The sequence below is a fragment of the Buteo buteo genome, chromosome 23 (assembly GCF_964188355.1).
Source record: "Buteo buteo chromosome 23, bButBut1.hap1.1, whole genome shotgun sequence".
NCBI classification, from domain to species: Eukaryota; Metazoa; Chordata; class Aves; order Accipitriformes; family Accipitridae; genus Buteo; species Buteo buteo.
In genome coordinates, this window is record NC_134193.1 from 14,517,706 (window position 1) to 14,533,110 (window position 15,405).

Below are 15,405 nucleotides of genomic sequence, written 5' to 3' on the forward strand. Positions count from 1 at the left end.
ACATTCTGCAGAGCAGTCAGCTAAAAATTGTAGATTAATGAAGTTTCATTACTGTGGTTGAAATCTGTTCTTTAGCTGGATCATCAAACAACAGAATATGTCCTGTTTGTGCCTTCATGGGTTTCATATCAGTCCATGAGTATTTCCGTGCACTCGTACAGCCTCGCTCAGGATGTTGTGTGCTCCACAAATAGACGGTACCGTGGGTTTTACCAATAGATCCTGTTCCTCCTTGTTCTCTGGTTGCTGTTTTGCAAACGGGACAGGGTATAGCCCATTTCATCCCAGAAACCCGCAGCATGGTCTGTCTCGGTGCAGAAGTGCCAGCAGCACAGTGCCCAGCAGAAAGGAGGGAGGGAGAGGCAGCAGCCTCACGTTTGGGGCATGATAACCCCTTCCACCCTTCTCCAGAAGGAGGTTGCTCCCTGCTGCCTCAGGGACAAGTGCTCGCGATGGCCCTTCACAGCCATTCTTAGCTTGAAGACATGGTCTGGAGGAAGCCCCACCATGGGACAACAGATGGGATTTTGGGAGCAGACAGATCTGCGCACTGGAGATTTGCTCTGTTTAGAGCCGCCCGTGGGCATGCAGACAGGCACGTCCACTCCAGCCGCGGTGTCAGCCGTATGCCACGGCTGAGCAGGGCAGCATCCTAGTTTAAATAGCAGCTTTGCCTGTCTGCATTTAGAATCATTTTGATGTTACAATGTGAGAGATGAGAACCACCAGTGTATGCAAAGCCTGTGGTGTCTGGCTGTGCTTGCTTGATGGGAAGGACAGAGCGGGATGGCATCTGTTTGTATTTAACTCACTCCTGTGGGGAGCTATGTCCTTCACACGTCTATGTGCTTGTTTGTCCCTTCTCTTTGTAACATCTGAGCACCTTTTTGTGGCTGATGGTTTTTACCCTCAAGATACCCGTGTGACATGGGGAAATATCATCCTCGTCTTACAGATGGGGGCCTCAGGCCTGGAGAAGCCAAGTGCTGCCCAGAAGGTTGTAATGGGGCCAGGCACTGGGCACGGTCAGGTTGAGACCTAATCCAGTGCCCAGTCCGCAGGGTCAGTGATCCTTAACCTGTAGTTTGTCTGCAAGAGGAGCCCATCAACACAAGTTAACATTGCCTGAAGTCGTGGGATGGCTGGGAATCGTTCACAAGGGTGCCTTCCAAAATTTGCTCTTCAGCAAATTTTCCCATATTACTTTGAAGGAAAACGTTGTGAGGAAATGGAGTTGATTGCAATAGTAAGTGCGTTTTAGATGTGGCAATGAACTAAGCGCTCCCGATATATCACTTTTCTTTCTGCTGACACATTCCTCGGTCCCCTTGAGTAAGAGAAGGAAAACAGGAGAGGCGGTTTGAAGAACATGTTGTCCCTGTGATTGACAAGAGGTTGTATAAATCAGTCAAAGGGAATCCTCCAGGCATTCCCTCTTGTGGGAAGATCCCACAGTGCTCTCTGGCCTTGTTCATTCTGTCTCTCGATGTTTGCGTACAAAATGTGTGGGTGGGAGACGAGCTGGATTAGAACCTCTGAGAGGAACAGGCATCAGCTCCTTTAATTGAAAGCAGCTTCCTAGGGAGGGGTATGACATGGGCTTCCAGTAAGTAGACACAAATAGTCCGCAAATACTTTGGAGCAGATACGAAGCTCCTGTGGATCCCAGTTGCTGTGTGGGTCTGAGAACCTGGATAAGCCCCAGTGAGCGAAGTTTTGAGTCCTGCGTGATGCTGTCATCCTTCAAAGCAAATACTTTAGTGTTTGGTAACACCCTGAAATGAAAAATACATCTATCCCTTCTTCCCTCCACAGCTGTCAGGTGCTTTAGCTGCTGTTTTGCATCATTGTAGCAAACCAGAGGATGTTAGGAAATAAATTATTTCTCATAAGCATGAATTCCTAGGAATTTGTAGCCATGAGGAGAGATGATGCTGTGTCTTCCAGGCCATTGAACTTTTAGCTTAAAAGTGGTGGTACTGCAGTAATAAGTGCCTTCACGCTGCTGCCATCTTCTAGGGATGCCTTAAAAGCAGAGGTGTGAAAGACTCTCCTACCAAATGGTTCTCAGACTTGGCAGTTGTGGTGTGACACTCAATAACAGGGCAGAATTGGAAAGGGTATGTATTTACCAAGCGCATTAGAGCCTATTGAGATGGTGGAGTTTGTAGGTGATAGGGACTGTTTATCCAGTCCAATTGTCATTACAAAATCTTAAAGAACTTTTTTGCTATTAGCTAAGTTTACTGGATAGCAGCTAGTGTAGAAGAGGCTCTTCTAGCTACTCCTAATGTCATGTCTGATAGACTTTTCCCACACTTTTCAATTATACTTTTCTACTAAAAGAACTTTTTACCCTAGTACCACTTCGAAACACTTGTCTGAGGAGCGATAGATCAGCCTCAGCAGGAGGAAGCTTATCTAACCTGTTCAAACCAGACCAGTCTACTGAGTCTGCACACCTCAGTTCCATGTGTCTCAAACACAGGCTCTTTATGCAATGTTAAGATTTTTGCTAATATTCTCAGGCAGAAGCAGAAAGAGCTGGAGTTCATACACACACACAAATCAAACAAGGCATTTAAAAGTTATCAGAGATTTCCAGCCCATCTCAGCAGGGGTTTATTTTGGGTTTGATTCAAACTTTTGGCGAAGGTCTGGGTGATTTCTTAATACAGGTTTTCATTCATCCATTAAGTGGCACTTAAAATGTGCCGAACGTCAGTACTTTTGTTTCTTTCAACCACCTTTTTGGACCAATAGAGCAGGAGGAGATATAAGAATAAGAACAAAATCATATAAAAGTAATGAGACCTTTGTTCATGTCAAAGAGCTCTCTGACCATATAAATTGCAGATGTGGGTAAGATAAATTCCCTAGCTGGAGAGGTATTAAAATAAAAACCATGCTCCCAACAAGAGACAGGCTGCTGAAAATGCAAGAAGGGAGAATTGCGAAATGGTACATGTCGAATTGCTGGCCTGGATTTCAAATGCCAAAGATAGTTTATGTAAAGCCTTGCTCTGTTGTAAAATGTAACACTATCCACTGGCTAGCCTCAATGAAGCTTGGTCCCAGTTGTTTTAAAAAATAAATAAACTAAAAATCTTCTTCCAGCCCATTAAAGCTGATTTATGTTTTGCCCATAGATTCCTCTGTGCTGGATCTTGAGGCACTCAGATTATAGAGGTGATTACCTCACTTTTAGCCAATCTGGTTTCTCATTCCCAGGCATCCCAGGCTCTCTTTGCGTTGCCTGGACTTTTCCTGCCAAGACCAGGAGGGCAGTTCCATGCAGAATTACCGAGTGGGCATAGGATTTTGAATGGTTAAAAATCTCTCTTAATTCTCTTGTTTCACTTCAGGGTTTTCTTTTTGTTTTAATAATCAGGGAAATTGCTTATGGGAACAGCTTTACTGACAGCACATCACCACCTGATTGCTCAGTTCAGGCTCTGGTCTTGGAAAGAAATCTAATACTGTCCCCAGGAGTACAGAGCTCCAGTTTGCACCTAGCGCAGGTGGTCTGCGTGACCAGTCCTAGGCTCTCCTGTGGCTGGCACAGCTGCTGGAGATGGTTTGGCCTCTTGGGCTACATCTGTAGCTCCATTGTCACTATACTGTGTGAGCACAAGGAATTCCCTCTATCCCCATGACTTTGGTAATGACAGTCACTGAGTTCACCAAAGTGTTGTGAATCTTAACAGGTACCCTTCAGGCGCTCCGAGAGCCTCAGCTGGAAGCATCCTTCTAATGCAGTTGTAGCCTTTTGCGTGGCGGGCATTTCCTTTCTCGTGTTTGTTGGGGGAATGAAGGCTATGGTCATGCATGTTTCTTTTTTGAAGCAGCTTCACTGAGCAGTGTGGTTTCAGGGTAAATCCTACCATTTCTTGCAGCTTCATTTTCACATCTTACACACTAATGGCACTGCGAGGCTCTCCGGTACTTAAATTCAGGTATTTTCTTCTTTGAGCTTTTCATCCATGCCAGCACTTGGGATTCATGTAGTTGTTCTTTATTGGAAAGATCAGTTCGCTCATAATACCACTGCTGCCTGCCATGGAAAGTGCTGTAGGCATAGGAAGAAGGTGATTCCACTTACAGAAACTAGTTAACAAAACAAGAAACTAGTTTGCTTAAATTGGGTTGTAGAGGCAGGCCTTTCCTGGCTACACTTGCTTCCAAGTTTACATGGCCATCTGTGGCTTCCCTGGGGTTACAGTAACGTGCAGGTTTAAATAGGACATTGCTTGAGTACTGTGGAGAGCATCTGCAGGCTGTCCGTGCTGTGAGTTGGTACTTTCAGAGGTGATCATCACTTGGACTCTAGTGGGAAGAGTTGTGGTCCATTTGGGTGGAAGCAGAGTTGTTCTGAATGCTGTCAAAGACCTCGTACCAAATTAAGGGGAAACTGTTGGCTGCCATCCAGCTGCTGTGAGTCTTTAGCTGCTTTTCATGTTTCAGTTTTTCTTATTGAGGTGGAAGACCTGGAAACTTAACTTTTGAATAATCTCATGGTATTTAGAAACATCAATATTGTGTATTATTTTATTCTAGCAGTGCACCTGGACTTTTTTCCCCCCACTTTAAATAGTCATAGTCCTTCTTTGCTGTCATCTACGTATGTTTTGGTGTTTCTTTTTTCTCCTGCAGATGTGTCGAACTAAGGTGATTGACTTGAATGATGGTGTCTCTCAGTATGCCTGGTATCCCTGCACAGCCAACTTCCAGTACTCCCACATGACACAGACCATTTTCTGGCTGAAGGTAGGAAGTACACATGTCATTCAGAATTCTCCTCTTTGCCTGCCTGCACAAAGTTTCTCCCAACAGGCAAAATTTCATGGGACAGCCTTCCCCAGGACAAGCTGCCTCTTACTTTGAAGTATGTTTAGTGCAAAATAGCAAAACAAAGCCTCTGAGCACTGTCTAGAGAGTCAGTGGTAAAGTCCCCTCCTGTGACAAGGCTGTTGAATTTCTGAGAGGTTACAGCCTCCAGCTGCAGGGCTGTTTGACTCGAGTTTATCTAGTTTGTGTAGGAGAGGTTGGAAGAAAAGACTTCCGTGTGACCTGGGATGGGAATTGTTATTTTAAAAGTCCTGGATTGACTCTTGGGTTTTTTTAAAGCCCACCACAGCTCTCCACCTCAGCCTTTGTGGGGCTTTTGTTTTCCCAGGCTTATTTTTCCCAGCCTATGGTAGCTGCGGCAGTCCTAGTTCACTTAGTTACTGATGGGACCTATTACCTGGATCAGAAGCAGGAGACCATCGGTGTGCAGCTGTTTGACACCAAAGAGCAAAGCCATGATCTTGGTAAGTCTATTTTATTAAACTCCCTCTTTATTGCTTGTTTAATCTGTTGGTACCCCCATTCACAAACTGACCGATACTCCTGCTCAGTTTTTCCAGGATCAGACAAAAAAAAAAGTGCTTGCTTAATGCTCCAAGACATGAGTTTCACTAGAGTTTGTTGAAAATGATACATCATTTTATACAGACATTTCTCCTTACCTGTTCACTATGTGTTCAGAAGTTATTAGTTCCTCTTTAGTCATTAAAATAAGCACTATTTCAATGTTTCATGCACAGCTCCTCCCTGAAGAGAAACTGACAGTGATACAGATGGACTGTTGGTAGTAGAGAGTGAGGGACCTGCACCAGCTGGTGCAGCAAACGCTTCTGCTTCGCAAGGTGTAGTTGGTCGTATCTCTAGTCCTGCTTGCAGGGAGGTTTCCACAGCTATTTAATGGCCAAAATTTTTCATGCAAAGTATTTCAGGTTTGATGAAGGTCTAACACCAGGGCCCTTGCGGGCTGCTTGCATGGCCTCAAGCAGATGTGACTGATAGAGGCTGCGGACCTGCTAGTTGTGCTGAAGTGCCAGGATAGACCATTTTTGTCACTACCCTCGGCACAGGTCCCTGAACCTGGGAAGGTTGTGCCTGGTGAACTGATTCTGGCTGCATTTAAGCTCCAGGACAGAGCTCACCCTAGCTCCCAACTCCATGTCAGGGTAGGACTTGCATAATCCCTTTCCAGCTGTCCCCTGCCCTTTTTTCTACTGGAAAGAAAGCTGGCCATGTCATCCCAAGAGCAGTTTTTAAGGAAACATAACCCCCTTCCCCAGCTTTCTGTTTTACCATAACTTTGGAATTTTGACAAGCTGAAACTCAAATGAACTTCCTACTAGTGATGAGAAGGAGAAGGGACACACTACACACAAGTGGCAGGTGTTGGATGACTATCCAGGGCAATATATGATCTGGTGGGGTGTGGAAGAAAAGAAGGAAAGTACGTGTGGTGTCTGTTGTCTGAGAACAAACCAAAATTCATAGCAAGTTGTGCAGGTTGAGTCAGGATAGCTCCCAGTTTGCCAGAGCCCTGGATTAGTTTTATCCTCCTCCTTTCACAAAACAGTGGCACATAGCTCTTTCCCCCTGAGAAATAAATGATGGAGACACAAGCATGCCAACAAATACTTAATGCAACATTTTATGGAGACAGACAGACAGATTGTGAGAGAAAGAGAACAAGAAAGAGGAGCAAAGAGGAAACTGAGGGTTAGGTTTTGAAATCCTCAATGAAGTTGCAACATGAGTTTGGCATGGCTCAGACTGATGCCTGGAGATCATGGAAAAGCCCCTCTGACCTTTTCCGAAGAGGCTGGCCTGGAGCAGAGGAGAGGTATAGGTAGACTACCCAGCAGTTCTCACTCACTCTGGCAGAGCTCCCAATCACTGTTTTGTCTGAGTTCTGGGTGCGGCATTAAGTCCTTTTCCTGGATATTGTATTTGATGTGTTTGAATTATCATTGTGGCACGCTAGAAACTGCAGCTGAGATGCAAACTTTGGCATGCACTGGGTGCAGGACTGGCTGCAGACGGTCAGCCAGCCTTAAGCAGAAGCTAGTGGCAAACTAAAAGTACGTCCAAAAGGAAGTAGGAATAATTTAAAACTTGATCAGTCCTCAGTGGGCTAAAGAGAGTCCCATGAGCAAAATGCAGTCTAACCAGAAGTGCAGTTTCCCACCTTGATCAGAACAAGTTTTTACTGTGTGAAATCCCAGAAAATAGCGAGAAGCTTCTTCTGAGTCTCGATAGGAGATGGAGAGGTCGGGATGCCAAACACCTCAGCGCTGTTAGTTCAGAGCCATTGTAGACACTGGGGTTCAGCTGCTGGGTACTTTCCAAGAGCTGTTGAACATTGAATAGGTGGCTACAGAGCTACAGAAACAGGGCAAGCATAGAGACAGCTCTAACTCCCCTGCCATGGACACCTGCGCTATCTTGAGTGGTTTTTTGCTAACGAAGGCAGGTTAGTTAAATGAACCTGACCTGTTCAGCCCCCATTTACCTTTGTCGGGGTCCAAAAGCACCAGCAACTGCAGCACAGCTCTGAGGGTCTGTTTTGTTGTGGACACCACCTGAGTGCGAGGAATGAAATTGAAGTGAATAAACAGCCTCATACCATAAGGTCTTTCTTGGCTTTCCATCAGAGAAGGCAGAAACTTCCAAGGAATTTGGGAACCCGGGATTTCGAGTATTAACTGCACCTGTTTGTAAGTGAGAAACGTGCACCGTTCCACAAGGAGCTGATATCAAAAGACCTGTGGGAGGCAAGTAGACAGGGAGGTTATTTCAGGGTCAGGTAAAGACCAAAACAAAAAGAGGTTTGCTTTTTTATTTCTCTTTTTTTTTTTTTTATTACAGGAAGATTTTTTTAAAGTAGAGGGTGGGAGATAGATGTTTAAAGAGAGTGGTCAGAAGTCTGTCTTAATTCACAGGAAATCACTTTCTAAGGACAAAAATGAAAACTTTTTTTATTCCTTCCCTTTTGAGTCAAGAAACCTGAGCTGGAAAAAAATAATAATAATAGAAATCCCTGAGCCAGTTAAACATGCAAATAGAATTTATTTTATTTTCAAATTTGTAAGTATATCAGGGTAGCCAAAGGGCCTGGGCCAAAGCCATTGCTGGGAGAGCTCCAGTGAAGCAAATGGAGCTGGAGCCAAGCTGATCCTCGGAACGGTGCCACGGAGCTGTGGAGGCAGGGCTTTGCAGGCAGCCATCAGGCTGTGAATCCCAATTAATGAATTTTGAGGCCAGCCGACAGCTGTCTGTCCTTTGAGTTACCCCTGAGATGGATTCGGCCCATTTGAATTCAGGTTGCCTCTACTTGAAGGTGGAAATTTCTTCCCAACTATCACTGAGTGCCTTCTCTGCTGAAGAAAAGGTATTAAGAAGTCTCCTTGTCACCTCTCTGGTGCTTCTGTGCACCTTGACCTCTTGAGACACTTTTATTTTCCCAAGACACAATTATTTTCTGCTCAAATGAAATCACCTGTAAAATCCTCAGTGGGTCCATCACCCTCGTTTCTCTCTCCAGGACCATCTTGGCCTTTTTTCGCAAAGAGCAAGATACCCTAAGGCTGAAAACCATCCAAAACAATCAAGACTGGGTACATTTGGTGTAGAACTCATGCAAAAAAGTTTTACATTGAGTGCTAATGACATGCACGGCTACGAACAAGCCACTGGTGCGCTGCTCATGGTGCACAAAGCCACCCAGCCTGCCGGCACCATTTGATGTGCAGTATAAAGGCTCCAACTGTCCTCTCAGACCAGTTTTACAATAGCGCGACTCCGCTTCCTCCGCGATGGTTGCTCCTGATTTAACAGAGCACAATAGAAACGTAGCTGTGGTCTAAAGAAACTGCTCTGGGAGTCTGCTGCGCTTGTGGAGAGAATGGCAGCCTTTCTTCAGCTGTCTGGAGGGATATCCTTCTCTGCTAAGCTCTCCAGAGCGATTTGGGAAGCCCCTCCAGGCAGCTTACCATAACTTTTCAGCTCTATAGGGCCGTTCCTATGGGGGAAATGCTTCTGAAGTGCCCACGGCTTTGGGAAGCGATTGTGTTAAGTCTGACCCTTCCTCTGATCTTGTCTCTCCTCTGGCAGGTGTCCACGTCCTGAGCTGCAGGAACAATCCCCTGATTATCCCCGTCATCCATGACCTCAGTCACCCTTTTTATCACACCCAGGCTGTCCTCATTAGCTTCAGCTCCCAGTTTGTGGCCATCTCCGGGGTGGCCCTGCGTTCCTTCCACAACTTCGACCCCATCACCATCAGCAGCTGCCAGCGAGGACAGACCTACAGCCCGGCGGAGCAGAGGTGAGCCTGTCAGCCTGCTTCCTTCTGCCTCGCCACCCACCGCCCCCCGCGCCGCCCGCCTGCGCCGGGGGTTAAGAGGAGGCAGGAGGGGCACAGCAGCTGAACCCTGCTGACCCTTTTGTGTCGCTGGTAAAAAAACGGCAGTGTTCTCATTGATCAGGATGGATGGGACATTTAACCCGCATGGGATACTGTTAGTGAATTATTTCCTCTTCCTTTCTCCTCCCTCCTTTATCCCAAGCTTGGAATTGGGGCCAGTTAACTCTCCATACGTTCCCCAGTACAGCATCGTTTTTGCCACTCACACACCGGCTTCAATCTAAACTGCTTTGTGCTGCTAAAGTGCTACAGGGACCTCCCACGGAAGCGGTCGCGCGGAGACAAAGTGATGCTTGTGCCCCGGTGGGGCCAGATCCTGCAAGGTACTCAGCCCCGTGCGGCCGGTGCTTGGCCACCAGCATTTGTGGTGCTTTTATGGCTGGGTAAGGGTCCTCAGTACCTCTCCGGATCCAGCCCATGTTCTGAAAAGCTCTGTGGGACCCCCCAGGATGAAAGGTTTATGGCTACCGTTTTATTCTTGTTGTTATTACAGACACATCAATAGATCACCACCAACCCCTCTCAGTCTCTGCTTTACAGCATCCCACAGAGATTGTGACCTTTTGTGGCCTCTGGTGCGGCAGCTTCATGGATCCTTTCAGCGAGGCAGTGAAAAGAAGAGGGGAGAATTTAGCAAAACCCCTGAAAGAATAATTTTTTTTTCCCTTTGTGAATTCAAAGTTGTGAGCAGTCGTCATGCCATAGCGGCAGCAATAGTAAAACAAGTTGCATATCCCGGCAAACCTCTGCTCAGCCTCCTAAGCAAGCTGTCAGGTTTTTTGATAATGTTCTGGCTTCATTTTAGGGCCTGCTTTTATTCCAGGAAAGGCGGGAGGGTGAGAAGGGGGAGAGGGAAGGGAAAATAAAATGTAAAAAAAAAGGAGTATATCTATAGCTAAATCAATCCAGTCAGTGTGTTCTGACCTAGATTCAAGGAGTCTGATCATTCTGTGCAATAGGTTGTATAAATTCAGAGGCCCAAAGACAGCAGGATCAAGTTTCAGATGAGAAGTCTAGTTGTGGAAGTTTGGCCAAATCCCAGTGCAGGAGCGGGACAGAAAAAGAGCGAGAAAGACCCACTGGAAGGAGATGGTGAGAAGCAACAGGGAGCTCGAGAGGGCTGAGATGCAGGGCCACATTCCTCCCTCTCAAGTTTTCAGTAGGAATTGAATCATTTGTTCACTTACGAAATTAGAAGTGCTCTGTGTTTAGAAAGTTATTTCCTTAATAAAAAATGTATTCCCCTTAGGCAAAGCTTCAGTGAGCCTCTGCAGCCCAGCAAACTAACCTTTAGAAATCTCTTGAAGAAGAATCACCCACCGTTTGCCTCTTCTTTTTCTTCTTGATTTTTTTTTTTTGCATTGTTTTGTTTTCGTGATGCACTGAACCATCTCAGGCCCTTGCCCTCAAAAACTTCCGTCAGAGCCTTGCTCGTTCAAAGTAACGTTTTAGGTCTTGCAGGTTACAACGCTGGATTGATCATAAAGTTTCCCATGTCAGTCAAGGAACTAGAAACTCTCTGAAATAAAGCCCTGATCCAAAGCCAATTGAAATTGGTGGGTTTTTTTCCATTGTTGACAGTGCTATAGTGGAAAATCCCCAATTTGCCTTGTGATGGGATTGCTTTGGGTGACCGTGTATGCTTTCTTCTGTACAAGAAATTCTAAGCAGTTCAGGTATCCAAGATGTAGAGAAAGTTGTGCATTAAGTTGTGCAGCCAGGGAATAGGTGACGCCTTTGCTGTCACCTGCCAGGTTTTCTCTTTGTTATTTTACCCACTCCGGGAGGAACGTAGAAAGAGGGATTTTTTAAGTTTATTCTTAACGAGTTCAGAAGCTGGATGTGGGTTTTCTATCTCCTGTGCTCACGGTCTCCTCATCAGACTCCCTTTGAGTTTCAGTCCCACACTGCCCATCCTTCCCTTCTCCCCTTTCCCCACTGGTTGCATTTGCCTAATATGATTTTAAAAATATTTATTTAATTTTTAAAGGAACTTTCCTTCCTATGTGTAAGCATCAATTTCACTGCTTTCATTTTCCTTAGGTCAACATGGATATTTTTGCCTGCTTTTTGGCTTCTCTCTACAAGAGAGATTATTTCTCTGTCTTCAAGGAGAATTATTTGGGTTGGAGAGGATTTATAGCCAGATACAGACACTTCTAGGCAAGGGTGCAGATTTTAAATATGTGAGGGAAAAGAAATATATCGGCCCTTAAAAGTTAACACAGCTTGTATTTTGAGGGTGAATGGATCACTCCCATGGGTTAGTGACAACTTAACTGAAAATAAAACATGCGCTCCTGCTTCTTTCTTAAAATATATATTACAGTTAATATTTTAGAAGAGAAAAAGGAGCTTAAATGCAAAAGTCCCATTGAACTTTATAGGTAGTTGTCCTCAGTCATTGTTAGCTCTTTTGAAAATCCATTCCATCCTTCTGAAGACATTTATAGAGGGTTTGAAAAAAAAAAATACTCTGTACTTTCCAGTTGTATTTTTCCAGTTGTTGGTTTTTCTGCTGCAGCTGACCACAGGCTCTTTTTTGTTTTCAGCAAAAGTTTACCTCACTGCTGGAGATGTGCTGTAAAAACGACATGCTTTATTTCCACATTGCATCCTTAGACCAGATATAATGGCCCAGTTAGTTCTTCTCTTGCGCTTTATAGCTCAAATTATTATACTTTTATTCTTTCCTATTTAGCCTTGTGGAGTGGAGAGCGAAATAGGGTGTGCAGAAGCAGAGGTGTAATTTCCCACCCCGCAGTCACTCAAGCAGCAAGAAAGCCTGGTGCGTTGGGGCTGCCTTTGACAGCGGTTCTTCAGAAATCAGGTTTTTGTCCTTTTCACCACGTAGGAAACATCAGCTGGGGGTCTCCCATCCCTGGCAAGGCAGTTCTTGTGAAATGCTGCTTTCCCTCGGTGGCGTTTCCCTGCCATGTTCACAAGACCCATCCCCTCCTCCACCCTGCCTGGTGCTGTTTGCTCCTCTCCTGGAAGCTCCAGGTGGGAGGTGTGAAAACCCAGGTAGATACCCCAATTCAGCTGTCAGAATTGTGGATTTCAGGAGTTTCCAGCTTTCTAATCCTCCATTAACTCCATGTTTGCAATGAAGATAAGCCTCCCTGCCCCTGGAGCGGGCTCTGGCTGCCCACGGCTCTCTGGCGTGCATGCCCCATGTTGGGCAGCTCCTTGGGCTTTCTAGTTAGTGTAGCATAAAGATTTTCTTTTCCTTTGTTTGGTTAAATCTTGGCACAAACTCACTGTTACGGCTGCAAAATTGCTTCTGCAGGGGAGATTTTGGGTTTACCTTCCTCCATAAGTGTGCACATCTGGGCGTTTGACAGCTGGGGGGGACCAGCACTGTAGACCAAGACCCACTCCTGGCCAACATGCCATCACCTGCCCTTGCCCTGGCCTCCGTGGAGGGCCATCCTCTGAGCTTCACCCTTTGCTGCCCCGAACAAGCCCCAGGGAGATGTCACCCACTCCAGCTCTTCTCTTTGTCTTGTTCTCTCCTGCTGTCAGCTTCCCCAACAAGAAATGATGAAGATAAATCTTCAGCAGTGGAACAAATGCAACTGCCCTTTATAACTCTGGTTATTTTTTTTTTCTTTTTTACTGGGGGGGGGGGGGGGCAGAAAGGGTTTCCTCATCTCTTTTTTTGTGATTTAATGCAGCTTTCTCTTTCCCGATTCAGCTGCCTTTCCCCTGCCCTGCGTTCTGTCATTAAGCGCAATCTCTGTCAGCTTGCTTCTGGTGAAATTAATGAATTTCTCACAGAACTGTTAATCATAGAAGCTTTGGTCCATGACATGTGTTATAATTCAATGGGTTTTTAACCTTCACCCCATTTTGGTAATTGGCAAACGGCATCATTTGGCTTTTATTAAAGTGGAAGGCGATGCATTTTCTTTGTTTGCCTGGACAGACTCTGGCAGGGAGACCTGCAGGGCTGCTAACACCCAGGCACACGGTCCCACTTCCAGGCTGGCAGGGCAGAGGGGCTTTGAGAGCTTTATCAGTTCAATATGGACCCCCCCGCCCGGGCAGGAATATCTCACACAACGAGGTGCAGGCAGGCTGAAGGCAGAGCCAGTCCCCAAGGAGAATGTTGCCCTGCCAGTGGTGGGGACAGTGGTGGGGATGTGGTGGCTCATGCCTCTCCTTCCCCCACAGCTTACCTGGGGTTGGATCAAGTGTTTTCTGTAAATCTCTGGGTTTATCCACATTCCTGAGCCTAGCAGTTTGAAATAGGGTTTTGCTGTGATTGCTATCGAGGGTCAGGCCCAAAGGGACTGTGGTGAGATTGCTGAAGAAACCATAGGTGATGCTACTCATTTGGTCACTCTCATGGACCAGATTTGAAGGCAAACACCTAAAAGGAAGGGGTTTGATCCTCCTTCCCGTGGCACAGTCAGCACAGGTTCACTGGTCGCCATCCAGCCCCAAGGAATCGGGTAGATGTTCTTCGAGATTTTGTGTTAGCACAAGGAGACCAGTGTGTTTTAGCTGAAGACCGAAGAAGATAAATTCATTGCTACCTTTGCAGTTCATACTTTTTTTTATTTCTACAACAAGGAATGTGGCTAGCAGCCTTTGCTTTTCAAAATGCTGCATATATATTTGGATTAGAGAGAGAGAACCTGCTCTTGCTTTTAGAGGAATTTCTACAGAGTTGAAGGCAAACCCATTGTAAGGATAAATCTGTTAGAAAAACTCTGAGAAGGCTACACGCGTGTGAGTTGTATGTATGTATGGTGGCGTAGAACAAAACCAAAGTATGCTTCAGATCTGCAGTCCAGGCTGGCCTGGACTGTGGAAAAGGAAGTTTTTCCTATGTACAATAGATACTGATGTGGCTCTTCTCATAACAAGTGTATACCATGAGCTTTTATGCTTACATATGCATATATATGTGTCAGAGCTATCAGGAAGGAGACAAATAATTAGGGCAGTATGTTAAGATGAGTTCTTGGAAAAGTGCTTGACCCCAGGGTTAGGAAGAAAAAGTTTGGCTGCTGCAAGCTTTTCGAAAGAGGAAGTCCTGGATTGTTTTTATGTGAGGAAGGAAGAGTTCCACTTAATTGTTATAATTCTCTATAAACATGTTAAAATACAAATGTTTCTAGGATTGTGTCACTAAGACCCCAATTTAGCAAAGCCCTTAGCTATTTGCTTACATCCCCCTGTAGTCAAATCTATCAGTGGGGCTTAACCGTGCTTTTGAAGTTAAGCACATATTTAAGCGCCTTGCTGAATTGGGGCCAATATTGGCACAGAGAAATAAAGATTTAGAGGGTAATGACTGAGCTCATTTAGATTAGGGATGGGCAGAGTAGATTTGAATAAAGTAAGAACTGGCTCAGAACTTCAGCCTACGTGTGAAGCTAACTCAGTTCAGGGCTTTTTACATCATCAAAACGGTTTGCCTTGATCTGTATTTTTAACATGGTGCAGGCAGTGGAACGCGTGCAAGAAATCCACTGCTCCTTGCACGCACCTTGGCATGAAAATGTTGCTTTAGGAAATCATACACTACCAGGGCAAGGACAGGAACTGAGGTGGACCTAGTAAAATAAATAAACACTGTCAGGGCATATCGCGGGCACTGACCTTGTTCATTACAAATGTATCAGTAAACCATTAGAGTGGTCCTTGGGTCCCTGGCATAGCTTTCATCCGGACCACCTCATACTCTGGCAAGCAATTCCCAGGTGCATTTGGGGAGTTAGGATAGACCAGGGATGATTTGAAATAGGCAGTTTTGATGAAGTCGCCCAATTTTGACTGCGAGAAAATGGGATAAGCTGTCCTATGCCAGGAATCAACATGAGTTAAAGTAGAAGTGATTTCATTCTCAGATACTCTATATTGTTTCTTTCCCGAGGAATGCACAGTTTCTGGAGCATGTGATGATTAACCACTGCTAAATGGCAGGACCCATGCAAGAGCTTCTGTAACCCACAATTCTGCAATATGGATGTGATGGGTTCTTTGTCTAAACTTCCTACTTGGAGATATTAATTTCTCCTTCTTAATTCTGCATTTGCAGAACTCAATTCAGGATCATGACTTCAAAATTCATTGGGATTTACAGCTGACAGTAGCTGATACCAAATTGGAACCAGTAGCTAGAGAAC

General features: G+C 45.4%; 1 protein-coding gene across 1 annotated transcript in view; it reads left to right on the plus strand.

Annotated features, from left to right (window-relative positions):
- Nucleotides 1–15,405, plus strand: part of PAPPA (pappalysin 1) — a 181,131-nt gene that overhangs the window by 120,403 nt on the left and 45,323 nt on the right. Inside the window, exons 11-13 of the mRNA XM_075055166.1 lie at nucleotides 4,654–4,767; nucleotides 5,177–5,312; nucleotides 8,953–9,166. Of these exons, the coding sequence (XP_074911267.1) occupies nucleotides 4,654–4,767; nucleotides 5,177–5,312; nucleotides 8,953–9,166 (464 nt within the window). The remainder of the gene's footprint in view (nucleotides 1–4,653; nucleotides 4,768–5,176; nucleotides 5,313–8,952; nucleotides 9,167–15,405) is intronic.